At 33.6% G+C, this 17,629-nt stretch overlaps 2 protein-coding genes and 1 pseudogene across 17 annotated transcripts; 2 read left to right on the top strand and 1 right to left on the bottom strand.

The window, feature by feature from the left end:
* The first annotated feature begins 209 nt into the window (after positions 1-209).
* Positions 210-5,045, top strand: LOC111292609 (Aldolase-type TIM barrel family protein). 4 transcript variants are annotated; one of them, XM_022885057.2, is made up of 9 exons: positions 210-369; positions 482-587; positions 1,010-1,088; positions 1,837-1,945; positions 2,041-2,177; positions 3,222-3,358; positions 3,666-3,772; positions 4,160-4,287; positions 4,759-5,045. In XM_022885057.2, exons 1-9 carry the CDS (start codon positions 325-327, stop codon positions 4,826-4,828), a joined length of 918 nt encoding a protein of 305 aa, XP_022740792.2. In that variant the 5' UTR covers positions 210-324; the 3' UTR covers positions 4,829-5,045. The 4 variants fall into 4 exon arrangements, with proteins under 4 accessions (XP_022740792.2, XP_022740790.2, XP_089622597.1 ...); XM_022885055.2 differs by having other exon boundaries at positions 1,010-1,148; XM_022885058.2 differs by having other exon boundaries at positions 230-373; positions 1,010-1,148.
* A 362-nt stretch (positions 5,046-5,407) lies between these two features.
* LOC111292685 (protein RMD5 homolog pseudogene) lies at positions 5,408-9,567 on the top strand (annotated as a pseudogene). 11 transcript variants are annotated; one of them, XR_016345582.1, is made up of 5 exons: positions 5,434-5,505; positions 5,978-6,021; positions 7,491-7,621; positions 7,762-7,814; positions 8,210-9,567. The product of XR_016345582.1 is annotated as a protein RMD5 homolog pseudogene, transcript variant X9 (transcript). The 11 variants fall into 11 exon arrangements; XR_016345577.1 differs by having other exon boundaries at positions 5,435-5,505; positions 7,491-7,619; positions 7,762-7,821; XR_016345579.1 differs by lacking the exon at positions 7,491-7,621 and having other exon boundaries at positions 5,425-5,505.
* Positions 9,568-13,863: 4,296 nt separating this feature from the next.
* On the bottom strand, positions 13,864-17,459 carry LOC111293079 (putative E3 ubiquitin-protein ligase EDA40). Of its 2 annotated transcripts, XM_089766468.1 has the most exons (3): positions 15,798-17,459; positions 14,024-15,714; positions 13,864-13,972 (listed from the first exon to the last, which is right to left on the bottom strand). In XM_089766468.1, the coding sequence occupies exons 1-3, from the start codon at positions 16,134-16,136 to the stop codon at positions 13,909-13,911; spliced, it is 2,094 nt and encodes a 697-aa protein (XP_089622594.1). In that variant the 5' UTR covers positions 16,137-17,459; the 3' UTR covers positions 13,864-13,908. The 2 variants fall into 2 exon arrangements, with proteins under 2 accessions (XP_089622594.1, XP_022741538.2); XM_022885803.2 differs by having other exon boundaries at positions 13,864-15,714; positions 15,798-17,449.
* Positions 17,460-17,629: the final 170 nt, after the last annotated feature.

The raw sequence follows: 17,629 nt of genomic DNA, 5'->3' as shown, positions 1-17,629 counted from the left end.
AACCCGTTAAAACTATGGCCGCTGCAACTCTCACGGAGATTATAGGTTCGAATGGGCCTATTTTTCCAGGGTTAACTTCTAGGCAGCCCAATTCTTCAAGCATTCTGATGCTGTTTGTTGGCCCTTAAAGCGGGCCAATTTTCGTAACAAAAGGGACAAATAGCCATCCCAACTTTCAACGCGCTTTTCCCTTTGAAACTTTGAATGAATGGTACTTTTTTTTTTTTTTTTTTTCATTTCCCATTTAAAATCGTTTCACAGCATTTAGCGCTGCGTTTTGTGGCTTTCCTTCTCATCTCTAGAGGAAACTCTGAAGCAGTAACAATGGAGTACGAGAACAAGCTCGTTCTCGCTCCCATGGTTCGAGTCGTAAGTAAATTGAACTTCCATACCCTCCCTTTCTTCCTCTGTTATACTCTCTTTTTTTCCTTATTCGAAATTTCCATCTATAATCGTGCCTTTTTCTTTTTTGTTGATCCAGGGAACGCTGCCGTTTAGATTACTTGCTGCTGATTACGGTGCTGATATTACCTACGCCGAGGAAATTATTGATCATAAAATGATCAAATGTGAGCGTATAGTTAATGGTAAGTACACATTTTTTGCTTCAATTTCATTTGTTTTTGGAAACTATGCTGGATAATTCTGTTGGTACAAAAATTTTATGACTTTTTTACGTTAAATTTAGCTTTAGTTTCATGGCCATGAACTTGCTTTTAATTTTTGGAAATAATTAGAATATCAATTTTATAAAAAACAAATAAATAAAAACCATGGAACACCAATTTCTTAAATTGCATGAAAGTCAAATAGGGTCAATGAAATGAAAATGCGACAGAGGAATGGAAGGAGAATAGCATTGTGTTTTAATGTTCTATCTTGTGAAGTTAGCAGAACAGAGCTATGATATTATGTGCAGTGTGTAGTGTCTTTGTCATGATTGAAATGCTGATTTTGAAACACTCATGTCTGTTTCTATTTCCATTCTTTTTTCTTTTTTTTTTTTCAGAATATATTGGGTCAACTGATTTTGTTGAGAAGGGAACCGATAATGTTGTATTCAGAACCTGCAATCAAGAAAGGAATCGGTTAGTATTTCAAATGGGCACTTCTGATGCTGTGAGAGCTCTAAAGGCTGCTCAAATAGTGTAAGTTTATTCCGATGGCATTTTTTTACTCATTTTCATAAAGTTGCAATGATGCCTCTGGGCTTTTGTTTGTTTGCATCATCCTTTTACTCATGGTATTTTTTGCTTCAAGTCAAGTACTATTAGTTATGTAAATGATACAATAATCTGGATAATGACCTTTTTGTTGTGTTGAATTCTGATGAATCAATTGTTATCATCAAATTACTTCCTTTTTTGTTTCTTATGCAATTTTCCTGTTAAGAGTTTTCTTCAGCATACAAGAAGATGGCTAGAACTATAGGTTAATTGGAATCAATAAAGGGTTTATGTTACTCCATAATTACATAGACAAGGGTTGAAGTTGGAATCTACCCACTTTGTCGACTCAATTGAATTTATGAAGAATAAATTCATCTGGACGGCGAATGGTTAGTTTGTTTTTGGTACTGCAATGTGTTGTGCTCCTGAAAACTCTTAGTTATCATGACAACAGATGATTGATTTATTAAATGCATGGTTTATGTAAAAGGGTTTTCTCATTTTTTTTTAAAAATCTAAGTCATCATGATAATTTTGATCATTGCTCCTTTCCAACTACTTATGTGACAAATATCTGATTATTTAAGCAAATTATTATTCCATTTTTAATGATACTGGCAATAAATTTCATATAAATCAACTCTTAAACTTTTATATCATTTTGCAGGTGTAAAGATGTCGCTGCAGTAGATATCAATATGGGTTGCCCCAAGTCATTTTCTGTGAGTGGGGGCATGGGTGCTGCTTTGTTAACGAAGCCTGATCTCATACATGATGTATGTGCTGCATATTATTGGCAAATTCCTTTAAATTCCTTGCTGATGTCTGTGGTTAAACCTTAACCCTTCACATTATCTTTTTGCTAATTCAGATATTGACAACTTTAAGGAGGAACATGGACACACCAGTAACATGCAAGATTCGACTTTTAAAGTCATCCCAGGATACGGTAGAACTTGCACGGAGAATTGAGAAAACTGGTGTTTCTGCTCTTGCTGTCCATGGAAGGTAACTTTAGATCTAGACATTTTCTTTGTTGAGACCCTTATGACTTTTGGCGTGACTGCAATATGCCAATCAATTAGATTGAAGTTAATGCCTTTTGTATTCGTTAGTCGTAATAGATAACTGTTTCATCTGTTTGAAAAGGAGCAAGTATGTAATGTTATGTACTTGAGTTACTGAAATATCTATGCTAGTTATTTCTTCTACTTTTTGAAAATTGTGAAATCTAAACTTTGTTGGATTAACCCTGGAGCTGTTTTTGAGAAGTTACGGGCTTGAGTCTCAGGCCAATGAATGAGAATTTGGGAGCTAAACTGTAATGCCAAATAGACTAACTTCAGAATAGGACTGTTACTAAACTCGATTGTTATAAAGTAGGTGGGACAAGAGCTTTACAAGGATGGTGCCAATTGCCAAATGAGCATTGCTGGTGCCACTGGAATATTTATTTGGTTAACCAGTAACTGATTTAGGAATGGAAAAGGGTATTTACTGCCCATATATGGATTTAAGATAAGAAAGAAGCAAGTCAAGATATCAAAAGAGCAATTAAACTGTAAGCAATTGAATAGGGTGTCTGATTGCTTATACACACCATAATAGCAAGTGAAAATAGCATTAAAGCGACCATATCTATAGTTTCCCCAATAAACTTTTGTGGTTGGATATATGAGCATGCAATGCACTGGTAGACTTTCAATCATACTTGATAAGCATGTGATCTACTGTACATAAAGTGTATCAACAAAGTAAACAAGTAAAGTCCTCAGTTCTCTCTGAAAAAATAATGTAAGAGGTTTTTGTTTCATTGCATAAATTAGATAGAGGCTGATAGAACTTATTACCTAATCATCTTTAGATGTTGTCTAAAACATAAAAGATTGTTTTGACATCAACTAGGGACCAAATTAAGGACACCATACGGGATCATTTTCTGTGCTTCCATCTTTTATGGTTTTAGTTTTACTCTTCAAAAGTTTGGTAGATTTATAATTTCTTTATTTGTTTTCTTAATGGTTCAGTGTATTTTTCTTGTAAAAATTGCAGAAAAGTTGCAGATAGGCCTAGGGATCCAGCAAAGTGGAATGAGATTGCTGATATTGTATCAGCATTATCTATTCCAGTTATTGCAAATGGTGATGTTTTTGAATATGATGATTTTGAACGCATTAAAGTTGCAACAGGTAGCTAAAAGATGCTCTTTTTGGTTTTCTATGATATGTTTAGATATGTTTCTGTTCTTCAAAGTTTTAAAATGGTCTGTTAAGTAGTTAAAAGACAGTCTTTTACCATTTGTATTATGTCCTCTTTGCCTGAAGCACTGCCAAAGTATTTGACCCTTACATGGCAAGATCTCCAAATAAATGGTTCCTACTGGGTTCCATACTGTTTTAAATTTTATGCATTTACTCAGCTTCCAAGTCCTTCGACTTCCATATATGCTTTATGTTATGTCCTGATATTTGTCATTTGATAATGTTCTTCTTTAAGGTGCTTCGGCAGTTATGGTTGCAAGAGGTGCTCTCTGGAATGCTTCAATTTTCTCTCCCAAAGGTAAAATACATTGGGAAGATGTGAAGAGAGAGTATGTTAGAAAGGTAGGTTTCTCCTGACTGGCCAACTTTAATAGAACTTGAAATTGTGCACCGCTGTTCCTTTGTGAAAGAATGGCAATATTCTTTCTTGAATCTATTCCAATGTGACAGGAATGTGTTTTTAAGTGTTAATTATTTAAGTTTATAGATCTCAATCTTAGGAAAAAGAAACATGGTATTAAATAGAGAAGAACGAAAATTATTGGAATAAACCTATGCTTGTTGAGAGTAATGTTTATGAATAAAGTAATTCATTTTGGTCATTAATGAAAATTTCTTCAAAATTTTGTGGCTATGATTTCTGCCATGCTGAATAAGTGTCAGATTTTGGTACTGGATCGGACTTGCCTGAGTTATTGAGTTTACAATTTTTTGGACCTCTTATTTCAGAGCATATTATGGGATAATGACGTTAAAAGCACAAAGCATACATTAAAGGAGATGATAACGCATTACTCCTGCCTTGAACTCCCAGAGGGAAAAGCTTTGATCAAGTCAGAAAATTTGGCAGATCTAGCGTAAGTCTGTTTATAGATTTAATCTTCACTTTGGTTGCTCATCTTGCTTTAATCATGTCACTTTCCCATCTCCATGGAGCATAACATTCACATCCTTCCCTGGCTAAACCACTTTAAAATATATATCTGCAATGAATTAACCTTTGTGATATTAGACAGTGAAAATCTGCTGCCTGCTTGTACTGTTTTTCTTGTTAACAACAAACCACTCATTCACCATTCTTTCTCTCCAGCCTAGGTGTGTGTGTGTGTGTGTGTGTAACCTGATTTAAAAGTTTTATTAATGGGGTTGACTTGCCAAAATGCAGGAAAAGTATATTTAAATTTTCTGATTATGAGAGCCTATGTTGCTCATCATTAAATCTCATTACTTGAAAAGAATTCTCATAATTCCGTCAGTTTATGTATGTATGTATGTATGATCCTAGTTTAATTCAGTTTTTGAGCTTATGCCTCCATCTGATGCTTCAGGAAAGTTTACGGGGAGGAAGAATATTTCCGGTTGGTCAGCGATAACAGGTTCTCACTCAATGGACATTAGATAACTGCATCAGGAAGCTCCAGTAGGCTGAACAGAACAGTATACTAAATAAGCTAGATGAATCAGATGAGCTAGCAAAAAGGAGGCCTCCAACCGATGAATTTAAGAGCTCCTGGTGTTGTATCTTACTGAATATTTATGTTAACAGTAGCATTTCTTGTTTTCTGTAACATTTTGATCGTTTAAATTAAATTAATATATGATCATTTGTATCTCACGTGAATGTATATTTTTTAAAATATGTTATTGATATTTTTAAATTATAATTATTAAATATAAAAGAATATGAATTAAAATATGAAAATCATATAACTTTCGAGATTATCAATATAAATATATGGTTAATTAAAGGATATGCAAAACAATTTGATTAATGAACCAAACAATTTGCCAATTGTTTTACATTTAATTTCATTTTCTGTTTAATTAACCAAGTGACGGATCAGAATCAAATCTAATCAACAATGATTAATGGACCAACCATGGCCCACCGCAAGATTCCTTGATCCGGTCAGCCAATCTCAATTTCCCTAAATACCCCCATCATTGAACAGGGGTAGGACGGAAATAACATAAAACCGCGAAGCCCTTTTTGGCCATTTCATTCCACTCAATCATCCCATGCTTGCTCCTCCCTCCGAGGTTTCCCCTCACTGATTCGCCTCCTCCGCAAATCCGTACGGTCTTCTCTTTCATTTTTTAAAAATAAAACTCTATATCCGAATTTCAATTCTTTTCTTTTTAAATCCAATATTTGATTTTTTTTTTTAATTTTCGTTTCTTTTTTTGTCCTTCATTTTTCTTCAATCTCGTTTACCAATATGAAATTATTATGAATTTATCGTTGTTCTTTGTTTTTGATCTTTGGCGCTTTAGTTTCTGTGACTGATTTGCCACTCTAATTCATTTCAATCGCGCTTAATTTTTTCTTCGTTCGATTAAACTGTTGATTTAGTTAAGGTGCATCATTTTTTTTTAAGTTATATTTTCGATAATAATGCGATTTATATATTAATGGACTGTTCTAGCTCAAATATTTTATATTGTAATGTTAAATTTGTAGCTGCGAATCTTGCATTGAATGAAATCCGTGTTGTAATTTTCAGATTGATTTTGAACACTGAATTTTGATTATTCATTTTGGTGCAGGAATCATTTGCATTCTCACTTTTACTTGCGGAAGCTTAAGATTGGTAATTGCAGATTAATCTGTTTCTATTGTGGTTGGCTGTTTTTCTTTCTTCTTTTTTGGTTTAAATTTTGATTTATTTTTTGAGTTATAATTTAAAACTGATTGTTGATATTGAGTTATAATTTTGATTATTATAAGCTTTGGTTCATTTGAAGTTCATATAATGGAAGAATACTTTGAATTCATTAATTTTTGTGATATCTTTAACTTATTTTGCCAATCTTATATCCAATGCAAACCTGTAGATCATTCTTTTTGAAAGTGGATATTAATTTGTTTATCTGAGAATCAGATTAGTTATGCCCCCTCCCTTGCGTGTCGACTTCCTTTAAAGGTCAAAATAGTTCATACAGAATATATATCATGGTTGAATTTCTTTTGTTTCCCTTTTCAAAACAACGGCAACATTAAAAAACTAATCTTTTTTTCCCTACATGTATGTCGGATTCGCTATGCTGTTTATGTATCACCACTATACTTTTTCAAAACTATGTTTTAAGTAAGCTCAGTGAAAGTGAAGTTGATTTTTTGTAGTTTCTATCTGCATCCTTGGTCTCCATTCCTTTTCTTGACATTGGTATCTTCTTTTAAATCACACCTTCCCCCAGGGGTATTTCTAAATCTTTATATCCAAATAACCTTAAATGAGTTTTCCTCATTTTGTACTCAATGTTTGCAACCTCCATCTTTTCCTTTATATGTGTATTCCTAGTTTTATTTTTACATGTCCAGGCATCTAATGTAGCATTCTCATCTCAGTCGCACTCATTTGTTTTGTACCCCAAGATTCAGTCCTGTAAAACATTGTCAATCTTATTGAAGTCTAGCCAAACTTTCTCCTAAATTTGAATAGAGTTTGTGGTTACACAAGACTTACAATGTATCTGGTAATATTTTATTTTTTCTGCATGTGCGTTGGATAATCAGGATCTGTTAGCCTGCTGCTGCAGTCATGTCATCTATAATCGATTCAAGCACTTTGTTAGCACATGCAGTTTCCTTGTGTCAAAGCTATGCATCTAGTTTTGTGAAAAGAGATGTTCAATTAATAGACTAAAAACTCTTTTAAGTGATTAAGACTATTCTTATTGTTATAAAGCTTTCATTTTCTTCTCCTATTTAATTGTAGATGCTGATTGAGCATGTAGTCGCTTACAGTCTTGAAGCTATAAAGTTGGTGTCTGAGGTCATTCTTTGCCAATTCTGTGTGATCATTTTTTTCTAGAATTCCTATGATTAAACACAAATATGATGTTTTGCACATAGGTTTAAATTGAATGGACTGTTGATTGATTTATTAGCAGCCTATTATCTATCAGGAACGATCTCCAGTGTGTTGAGTTTGTAGAATCTATTTCTAGATACTACAAATAATGCAGTATGGAAGAAATTGAATGTACAAGGACAGATTAGAGAGAAGTTTAAATTGCATAGCAATTTAAATCAATCTTTTAACATATTAAATTGCAGATTGTCATTGGGAAAACTATCAAGTGACAACAAGAAGTCTACAAAGCCGAAGAACTGGATCCTATATGTAGTGTACCGAAATATAGCTTGTTGGTGTTGGATGGATGGTTTAGCCATGATTTGTTGAATGTGTATAAATTGACCCTTCTTACTAGTTTTGGATTTTATTCAATCATTTTTATTTTTGAGGCATTTTCTAAATTAGTTTATCACATGTTGTAACTACTTGAATTTCTATAAGATTAAACAGTTGTTCCTTTGTTATTGGCAGCTACAAAATTGATGGACCACTGGCCAGCAGCATTTAGGTTCTATTAGTATAAGGTTATTGGTAACTATCCCCAACAAATCTTTCCTCTAGATGATGAATTTGTTGTCTCGACAATCTTTTCTGGTGCATTTGAGATTATAACCCAAATGAAAACTATACATCAATGCACTGTGTTATAACCCAAATGGGGAATTATACAAATGTACACTGATCTTTCCTCCCATTGATTACGCATTTTCCTCATTTTCCTGAGTTCAGTGGAACATATGCTTTACCTATCTTTTATGCCGTTGATGCCCTTGCCGTTTTGGCATGGGTTGCATTTGTGAATATATTGGCTGCAGATTTTAGGTCTTGATGGTTTTTCTGTTTTTTTTTTTTGCACATGGATGGAAGTTCTTCGAAAGTAGAATATTAACTGATAGGATTTTTTTTTTCCTTTTTTCAGGTGCTCTTGTAGCAATATTAAATATAACAACTTATACAGTGAATAGAACTGAAAATGGAGTTGAATAGCCTGAAGGATGCATTTGATCGTGTTGCAAAAAAGCAAAAGCTGTCGTGTTCTAAAACCCAGGAAGTTATGGACCAGATTGTTCAAGAAATCGAGAAGACAATAGAGGTGATGCAGTCCACCACCCTTGATTATAAATCTGTACTTGCTGAACTGAAGAAAAAGTTTCATGAAATTGCTCCACTCAGTCAGCTAGAAGGCACACAGAAGGAACTCAACATAGTGCTCAGCAAGTATCCAAAAGCTCTTGAGAAAGCCCTTAATCCTGATATATCCATGGCTTATCGAAATATTGAGTTTGATTCCCATACGGTTAACCAAATAATTGCCAGCCATTTCTATCGGCAGGGGATGTTCGATGTTGGTGATTGTTTCGTAACTGAGGCTGGGGATGCAGAGGAGGCTGCTGCTATGAAATCACCTTTCCTGGAAATGTATCAAATACTAGAAGCCATGAGGAGTAGGAACCTTGAGCCTGCCCTTAAATGGGCAGCCACGAACTCTAATAAACTGAAAGAAAATGGTTCGGACCTTCTGCTGAGACTCCATCATTTGCAGTTTGTGAAAATACTACAAAAGGAAAGCAGAGATGAAGCACTCATGTATGCACGAACTAACTTTGCTGCGTTTGCTGGAAACCATATGGCCGAAATCCAGAAGCTCATGGGATGTCTCTTGTATTCTGATAGACTTCACGATTCCCCATATACTCACTTATTGTCACCAACCAATTGGGATATAGTAGCTGAGGAGCTCACCAGGCAGTTCTGCAATCTTCTGGGGCAATCATATGAGAGCCCATTAAGTGTTACAATAGCAGCAGGAGTCCAAGTGTTGCCACCTCTTGTAAAGTTTATGACTGTCATGTCTTGGAAGAAGCAGGAATGGCAATCAATGAAGCAGTTGCCTGTGCCAGTGGAGTTGGATAAAGAGTTTCAATTCCATTCTGTATTTGTGTGCCCTGTTTCTAAAGAGCAATCAACCGATGATAACCCGCCAATGCTGATGTCATGTGGTCATGTGCTCTGCAAACAGTCTATTAACAAGATGTCAAAGAATGGCTCAAAAACTTTCAAGTGCCCATATTGCCCATCCGATATCGATGCGGCACAGTGCAGGCAGCTGAATTTCTGATGTATACCCAAATATGTCCATGGTTGTATTAAAAACTGTTTCCTTTAGACTGAATCGAAAATGTGTAGAACTAGAAATGGGTTTGATGGTGGCGGAGCTGGTCAGTAATGGTGTAGTGTTTGTTGATGAACTTGTTGTAAATAGAAATTCTTTCCACATTCATGCAGGTAAAAGAAGCCAACTTGTTTCTGCCCTAAAACTATAGGGAAGCTAGTTGTGGGCTACACTGTGGCATATATGCTAGGCTATTTTGTTGCAGAGGGCTTTCTCTGCCCTTACTCTAAAAGGCTATTGAGTTTTTCTTTACTGGAGATAGCCGTCATTTCAAATGGGCCTCATGGTCAACTGGTTGAAATGCCCATCAGGTCATTCCTATAGGCCTATGAACGATCTATTAGTAAGAATATAAAAAAAGTATGTGTTGAAATTTGATTAAATATTTTGATGATTATTTAATGTAAAATTAAATGTTTTATTTTATATGAATAAAAATTAAATATTATCAATTTACAATAATTTAAAATTTTTTTAACGATATTGATAAACATGTACCGTTTACTTTTTTAATAAAAACAAATGATAAAAAAAAAAGTAAAACATCTGAAAATAAAAAAAACAAAGCAAAGCTCATGTATTACAATTTAAATAAAAAAAAATGGAGTAATGAAAAGGAAAGAAGAGAGAGGTTATCTCTTTGACTCTTTATTGGGACTTGGTTAATTTTTATATTATTACTATGTTAATAAATACAAGTAGAGCACTTTCCAGAATCCAAATGCACAAATCAAAAGAACCCAATTAAAATATAATAAAAAAAAAAAAACAAATAAATGGTAAGCATTCATGAGTAGTGAGTAGTACCTCAAAAAGCTTAAAAAAGTTTTTGCGCAATTTAAGGGAATCAAAGCTACCCCAAAAAGCCACAGGAAAGATCCTAAGAAGATGAAAAAAGCCTTTGATGATCAGTAAACAACCCTTTTTAAGCTTAAGTTTCTTGTCACTCTCTCCTATAGCCACAATGATAAATTTGGCCTTAGAAACCATACAATAAAAATTCATTTAAATCCTTACTCTTTTGTTAAAATCTCATCAATATATAATTTCATCAGTGCCTTACCTATATACTATTATTCATTTAAGCTCTGTTTTAATGGATTATGAGATTAATTTTGATAAAATTAAAAATAATAATAATTATTGTAATTATAATTAAAAAAATTTTAATAAAAAATTTATACTGAATAAATTTTATTAAAATTTGTATTTGAATTTAATTGATGATATAATAAATTTAATCATATTACATATAAAATTCAAACTTAACATTAACTTCAAAAAAAAAAATCACTTTAACATTACTTCAAAAAAAAAAAAAAAAACTTTTCCAAATTCATGCTAACGTCAAACCTTCTATTATTATTATTAGTATTCTTTTACATTCACAAAAAACGGGTTGGATCCAAGTAAAATAAAATAAAAACAATAATTCTAGCTTAGCCATGTGATCAGTTACTGCTTTACTTTAGGATAGAGATGTTCAAGATTTTTTATTTGAAAACTAAGGTGATTTTCATTATTATATGTGGTCCATGTATGTTTTATTTCAACAATGTCATCAGTTTCTACTTCTTTAAAGATAAGACTAACGAGACTACGACTCCATTTGGGTGGATAATAAAATTTATTTCAACAAGATTAAAAATAATAATAATTATTATTATTATAAAAATGATTAAAAAATTTTATTATTATTGTGATTAAAAAAATTAATTTTAATAAAATTTTTATATTAAATAAATTTTATTAAAATTTATATTTATATTCAACTAATGATACGATGAATTCAATTATACCAAACTATTTTAAACAATAAATGTTTGAGAACTTTTTTTGTTCATATATTTTTTAGATGTCTTAATATTATGTTTTTTTTTATCATCTAAAATTTTTATTTTTTATATTTTAAAATTATTTTTTATGTTTTTTTTTTTACTTTTTAACATTAAAATTTATGAAATTTTAATTTTATAAAAAATAATTTAATATTAAATATATTAAAATAAAAAAAATTAATTCTATAAAAGTCTATACAAAACAAACAAATTGAAACGAGATGTATATAATTTAAAAATAAATTAAAAATTTTGATCTAAACAAGAAAATTCATCTAAATTTCACTCATCTCCAAACTTGAAATCAACGGCATATTGAATTCAATGAATGGGAATTATGGAAAAGGGTAAAACTCGAAATAAATGGGTTCCTTTTAAAAAAAAATCGCATGTCAATTTATGGATTCAATTATGGTGTTGTGGAAACGGCTAGCCCGTCGTAATATTGATGATTATTACGAGGCAGAGCCCCCTTTTCTCTTTTTTTTTTTTTCTATACCTTATATTATGACAGCAAGGAGAGTTGTCCTGTCCTCTTTATTGAATTTATTTATGTTTTTATTTTATTTAAATCGTTGATGTTTCTTTTTTGTGCATGTCTTTTTTTAGGTTGTAGGAAGCTGACATAATTATGGCCACCCCACTATGTAAGCAACTTCCTGGTAGTTTTTAATATGAATTTGATTCTGCCTGTACCTTTTCCCACTATTTTTTATTTCATCTCTACTTTCTTGTTATTTTTACATAAAGGCGTCCAAACCTTAAATATATATATATATATATAAATATTAGAAATCGAATTCCAATTTTATTGAAATGTAACTCTTAAAAGAACGTGAATAAATCATTTAAATTTAACTTGAGATTTATTCTCATGTTTTCTATCCAAACTTTTTACTGATAAAATTTGATGTAAACGATTAAATATTCAAATTTAAACTCTCACGATCTTTTATTAATAGATTATTTATAAATTTAAAAAACTTTAAAAAATTCATAAATTTTTGTATGGATTGACGATTTATTTTGATTTTAAAGATAAAATAATCTCTTCTACTTTACTTATTATAACAAAAAATTTTATTTTTACCATCTTTCTCTTCTTTATGCGTAATTCAACAATATTGATATGTTATATTAATAACAAGTGAAGAGTTTTTATTTATTTGAATTCAAATATTTGAGTAAAAATAAATATATATTAATTATTAAATCAAATATTCGATTGAGATAATTTACATACCAACCTAATTTTGAAAAAAATAATTGGATTTTTAAACTCCAATTACCAATATTTTTGTTGTTGGAAGCTCCCAATGTGAGAACCAAGCAAACTACCTCTTTCTTTTTGCATAATTGAAACTAATTTCACAAACCTTTTCTTCATAGCCTTCGAAATAATGCAGACCCCCTTTATTTTGTAATGTACTATGCTTTGGTCCACAATTAATTTTTTTTTTTTAAATCAACTAAATCCACATTCTTATTTATAACATTCCAAGCACTAGGAATGTTTTGATTAGTGATTGGTCTAAATTGGATGATTGAGCTCTTTTGTATGGGCACTAAGAGAGCAAATCTTTATAGTGCGGGACACATGAGCCGCACACAATAGAAAAAAAGAGTAAAACAAAATCATCATTCCTTTTTTTTTTCTTTTTGCATTCATTGTACATACATCAATCGTCGAAATGCCTAACGAATTGAGTCTTAGAATTGAAAACCCACCATGGAAATAGTAGCAATAATGAAACAACATTACAATTTTTACTTTTTTTTTATCTAGAAAAAAGTTTAGGAATAAGGAAGATTTTCCTCTATTTAAAGTTAAGATAAGCCATCAATTCATAAAAAACTTTTCAAACTTACAAATTATCTACTAATAAAAAATCATAAAAAATCAAATCTGAACGCTATACATTCAAACTCTAAACTTTAACAACTTGCGTCAGTCCCAATAGATTATATCTTCACTTTTCAAAAGCAAATTAAGATTAAAAGATTTTAAGTGATAAAAAAAATAAAATAAAAACAAAAAGTCCTTCTAGTTTTAACAAAAATTCATGACCCTTTCCTACCTAAAGAAAAGGAAAAGCAAATGAATTTTCCCATCAAACAATCCAAAAAAACCATTTGGCTTTTTCCTATCACCAAAAACCATTCACAGCTCACATAATAAAAACACTACAAAGAAAATAGCCCTTTATCCATCTTATCATTTTGCAGCTACATTACAAAATTTTGTACATTCTTTTGATTTGACCCACCAACCGAACAATCATACATTTATGGTTAAGAAAAAAAAAAAACAAATTCCTCCGTTTTACTCATTAGAATTTTGTAATATTTTCCGATTCTTTCTTAAAATGTTATTTTAAAACTATAAAAATTGAGAATAAAGACAAGCAAAGAGAGAGCTTGAACGAGACCAAAAGCGGAAGTGGGTTCACTCTCATCTCACTATCCGTTCCTTTCGTCTGCAGAAAGGGCCTAGCCGTCGGGTACTCTTTGTCCTCGTTATCCCTCCCCTTATTCTTGGTCCCACTTAGTAAATCATAAAAATAAAAATAAAATATCTTCACCTCTATTTTTTATTTATTTATAAATTTATACTACTAATTGTTTTGTGCTACAAAATAGTGGGATAAAAATAGAAATAAAAAAAAAAAAACTAAAATCTGGCATTTTCAAGGATAAAAATAGAAATAAAAAAAAAAAAAACTAAAATCTGGCATTTTCAAAGCCGTGCAAATCGCTAACTCTATTCATATGCTTCCTCATAATCGCCACTTTAGCCAATCTCTCCGCTGCTCTCCAAGCTGACGTCGGCGTTAACAGCTCAGCCTTTTCCTCCACCTGACCATTATTATTTACCCTTTGTCTCTGGCGCCGCCGGTTCAACTCGGCTAACTCAATTTCTAACCCGCGAATAAATTCTTCGGCCGAACTCGAACCGGATTGCATCAACAAAACTCGAGCCGATGTAAGCAAATGGTGCGCCCCCAATAAATCGTTCCGCTCCATCAACCGACGAGACTCCGCCACGGCACGTATGCTGATGTGGAGGTTCCTCAACCGTCCAATGCTGTGAGAAGATGATCGTACGGACTGCGGCAGCCGAGGTATTAACAGGCTTTGATCCCTCGAGTAGACCATCTCCTGAGTAAATGGATCTCTATAAGAGGATCGTACGGACATCACCCTGTGGGATCCACTCGTAGATACGGGTACTTTCAGTTCCACCAATAATTCTCTCTCCTCGTTAGAGTGCAAATCCCCGACCCGCACCGAATTCGATCCGACTAAAGCTGGTCGGGTCGTCAATGAATAGACCGATGAAATCTCGGCTGGGGCTGACCCGGATACGAATCCCAGTTGGAGCCTCACATCCTGAACCACCACGCTTAAAAGACCGTTCACGATTTTGCAAAACGCGTCATCGTTTGGAGCGTGAGTACATGTGCCAAAACCGATGGAGTGCACAGAGATTTCTGAATGCGTTGCCAGGCGCCTGGTCGAAACAACTGGAAGGTTCTGATTGGTAGAAATCGTTTGGGACTGTTGATCCTGACCGTCAGATACGATCATGATGCTGGCAACAGCGTTTTTCTCTCTGCGATCTTCCAAAACTTTGGCCGCCTTTTTAAGCGCATCATTGACACTAATCCCTTGCCCGTTGCTTCCCAGTGCGTCCACAATCCTTCTTGCAGATCTCCGTCCGTTGGAACTCATCCTTTTCAACGGCAACAACCGTTTCGAGCTCGACGAAAAAACCACGATCGATAAACGGTCCGTTTCGTTAAGCAAAGAGATAACCAACCTTATCGCGCGTTTCACCATCTGCAACCGCATCCCACTCCCGCTAACATCCAACACCGTGACCAAATCAATCGGAGCCCTCTTCAACCCACGCGTCACCGTTGGCGCGTGCACTTTCATAACCACCACGTAATTTTCATAACTCCTCCCAACTGCCAACATCGCCGCCTCTTGTGACAACCTAACGTCCACATTTCTTTCATTAATTCCAATTTCTTTACCAATCCTCGGAGTAACAAAAAACCCTTGGAATTCCTCTTCTACGTCGTCGTTTTCGGTTTCTTCCGATTCGAGAATGGGATTAAACTGAGAAAGAGAAACAGGGGAGGCCAATGGTTCATCGTCGTTATAGACTCGAAATGACTTCGTTTTGATGTTCTTGACAGATGTTTTATTAGGTTGTTCAGTTTGTTGAAGGGAGAGTAGAGGGAGCTCTTTCCAGGTGGTGGAACAGACGGGGCAATTCAGTAATTGTTGCTTTTTTATATGGGCGGCGACGCAAGGGAAATGAAAGGAATGGGAACACTCCGCCGTGAAAATCGCCGTTCCTTGGCCTGTTTTCACGCTCTGTAAACAGATTCCACATTGACCACCCTGAAAAAATAAAAAAGACAACTACTTAAAAGGACAGTTTTTTTAATAAAAAAGACTTGAAAGAAATGAAAAAAGAAGCTTACTTTGGAGAGGCGGAGAGTGGCTTTAAGGAGGGAGAAACTGGAAGGGGATTTAGGGGAAGAAGGATTGGAGAAATGGGATGTTTTGCAATGGAGCTTGGGGCTATTGGGAAGTGAAGAAGTTGGGGTGGAAGTGGTTCGGCAACGAAGACTTGGGCTTGAAACAGGTTGAGATTGTAATCTTGGCGTTGATGGGTTGGAGAAAAACCCAAACTTTGAGGTAAATCTTGGACTCTTGCTGCTATTACTTTGCTGTTGTTGCTGTTGTTTTTCTGGTAAAACTGGACTGTCTTGTTTCTTGGGAATGGAAGTGCAAAAAGCTCTTCTCCAACCAGTCACCATTTTGAAAACTTTCTCTGTTTCAGTTTTATCTTTTCTATAGTGGGGAAGGGGGATTTCAGTCTATAAGCAAGAATCTGGTTTGATAGAGAAGGGGAAGAAATCGACTGAGCATGGAAATGGATTTGTGATGAACAAAAACAAAATAAAAGAGACAGACAAAAGAAATGGATTAATAAAAAGGAGGAGATCGGAGAAATAGAAAAAAAACCCCAAAAGATCACTGCTTTGCTTTCTTCTTTTTTTTCCTTTTTATCTCTTATAACTCTGTTTCCCTCTTAGGCTTTCTCTATATTGTTTGCTTCTCCTGCCAAATCCTCCCCACAAAAAGATCACTGCTGCAAACAAAACCCCTTACTGCTTAATAGTTGATGCCAAAAAAATGATTTTAAAAATCCTTCCCCTCTCTTCTCTCTCTCTCTCTCTCTCTCTCTCTCAAAGACAAGGATATGAGAAAATGAATTGTATATATCTATTATAGTACAATTATATATATACTACTCTGCAATAGAAGAAACTGAGCTGGCGCATTTACTGTCTGATAATTAATGACCAAAAAAAAAGTTGGGGTCTTGTTAAAGGAAACGGTAACTGGCAAGTGGATGTTCTTACTTTTTTATCCTTACCGAACTGTTAAACAAGTCAACTGTTTGGCTTTTTTCTCTGTCATGTAACAGTGTCTTTTATCAATTCTCTCAAATCCCAACCCACGTTACACCTTCATTTTTAGTCACCGACTTTCGTATGAATGGAGCCTTTGCTAAAAACTGCATATCTTAATTCACACTTCCGCCTTACTCTTCGTCAAACTCACCTCTTTTCTCACAAACAAATTTTTTAGAGTTTTCTTGTTTCTGATTTTTTACTCATATGAATCTTTCTTCACTTTGGGTTTTGTTTTGTTTTGTTTTATAAGTTTCTACTATCAATCAATGCTGTGATAACAAATGAAGTTTGTGAGATCAGATCCTGACCGGTAAATCTGTGATCTTGTGACCCACTTTCGGTGATGTAAATGAGTTAAGAGATGCTTATTGCAACGTCTATAGCTTTCTTTTCTTCCATTGATGGACAGGGAAGGTAAAAGAAATTACAGAGATGTTGGGGTCTATTTTCTTTTTCTGTTGTTCATTAATGGGGATTGGCTATCACTTATTGCGTAATTGATAAAAGAATAACAACGGCCATTATCTTTTTTTCTTTACTTCTTTTGGGACAAGAATTCCTAGGGATCCCAAAAAACAACAGTCCTGATCTACTGTTGTAAATGATCAAAGAGGGAGACAACATAACCACAATCCCATGAAATCCAAAGTATCTTTTGTATGCTCTTATTTGCCCACGACCAAAGTGCAATTCAGATTTTTGAGTAAAATGTATTTATTATTATTATTATTATTATTTGATGAATTCATAATCAAAATCATATAACATTTAAAATTTTAATTGGTTAAATTATTATTATTATTTCGAATAAAAGCAATTATATGTCTTTT

The sequence above is a fragment of the Durio zibethinus genome, chromosome 10 (assembly GCF_047325235.1).
Source record: "Durio zibethinus cultivar Kanyao isolate XHJ-2024 chromosome 10, ASM4732523v1, whole genome shotgun sequence".
NCBI classification, from domain to species: domain Eukaryota; kingdom Viridiplantae; phylum Streptophyta; class Magnoliopsida; order Malvales; family Malvaceae; genus Durio; species Durio zibethinus.
This window is presented reverse-complemented; position numbering and strand designations above follow the sequence as displayed.

What these genes read in the sequence shown, in the direction of transcription:
- LOC111292609 (XM_022885055.2), top strand. Translation starts at nt 325, where the DNA reads ATGGAGTACGAGAACAAGCTCGTTCTCGCTCCCATGGTTCGAGTC. An exon ending in TCGCTCCCATGGTTCGAGTC is followed by an intron (nt 370 to 481) that starts GTAAGTAAATTG and finishes TTGTTGATCCAG; the next exon opens with GGAACGCTGCCGTTTAGATT. An exon ending in ATGTGAGCGTATAGTTAATG is followed by an intron (nt 588 to 1,009) that starts GTAAGTACACAT and finishes TTTTTTTTTCAG; the next exon opens with AATATATTGGGTCAACTGAT.
- LOC111293079 (XM_089766468.1), bottom strand. Translation starts at nt 16,136, where the DNA reads ATGGTGACTGGTTGGAGAAGAGCTTTTTGCACTTCCATTCCCAAGAAA. An exon ending in CCACTCTCCGCCTCTCCAAA is followed by an intron (nt 15,715 to 15,797) that starts GTAAGCTTCTTT and finishes TTATTTTTTCAG; the next exon opens with GGTGGTCAATGTGGAATCTG. An exon ending in TTTGAAAATGCCAGATTTTA is followed by an intron (nt 13,973 to 14,023) that starts GTTTTTTTTTTT and finishes GCCAGATTTTAG; the next exon opens with TTTTTTTTTTTTTATTTCTA.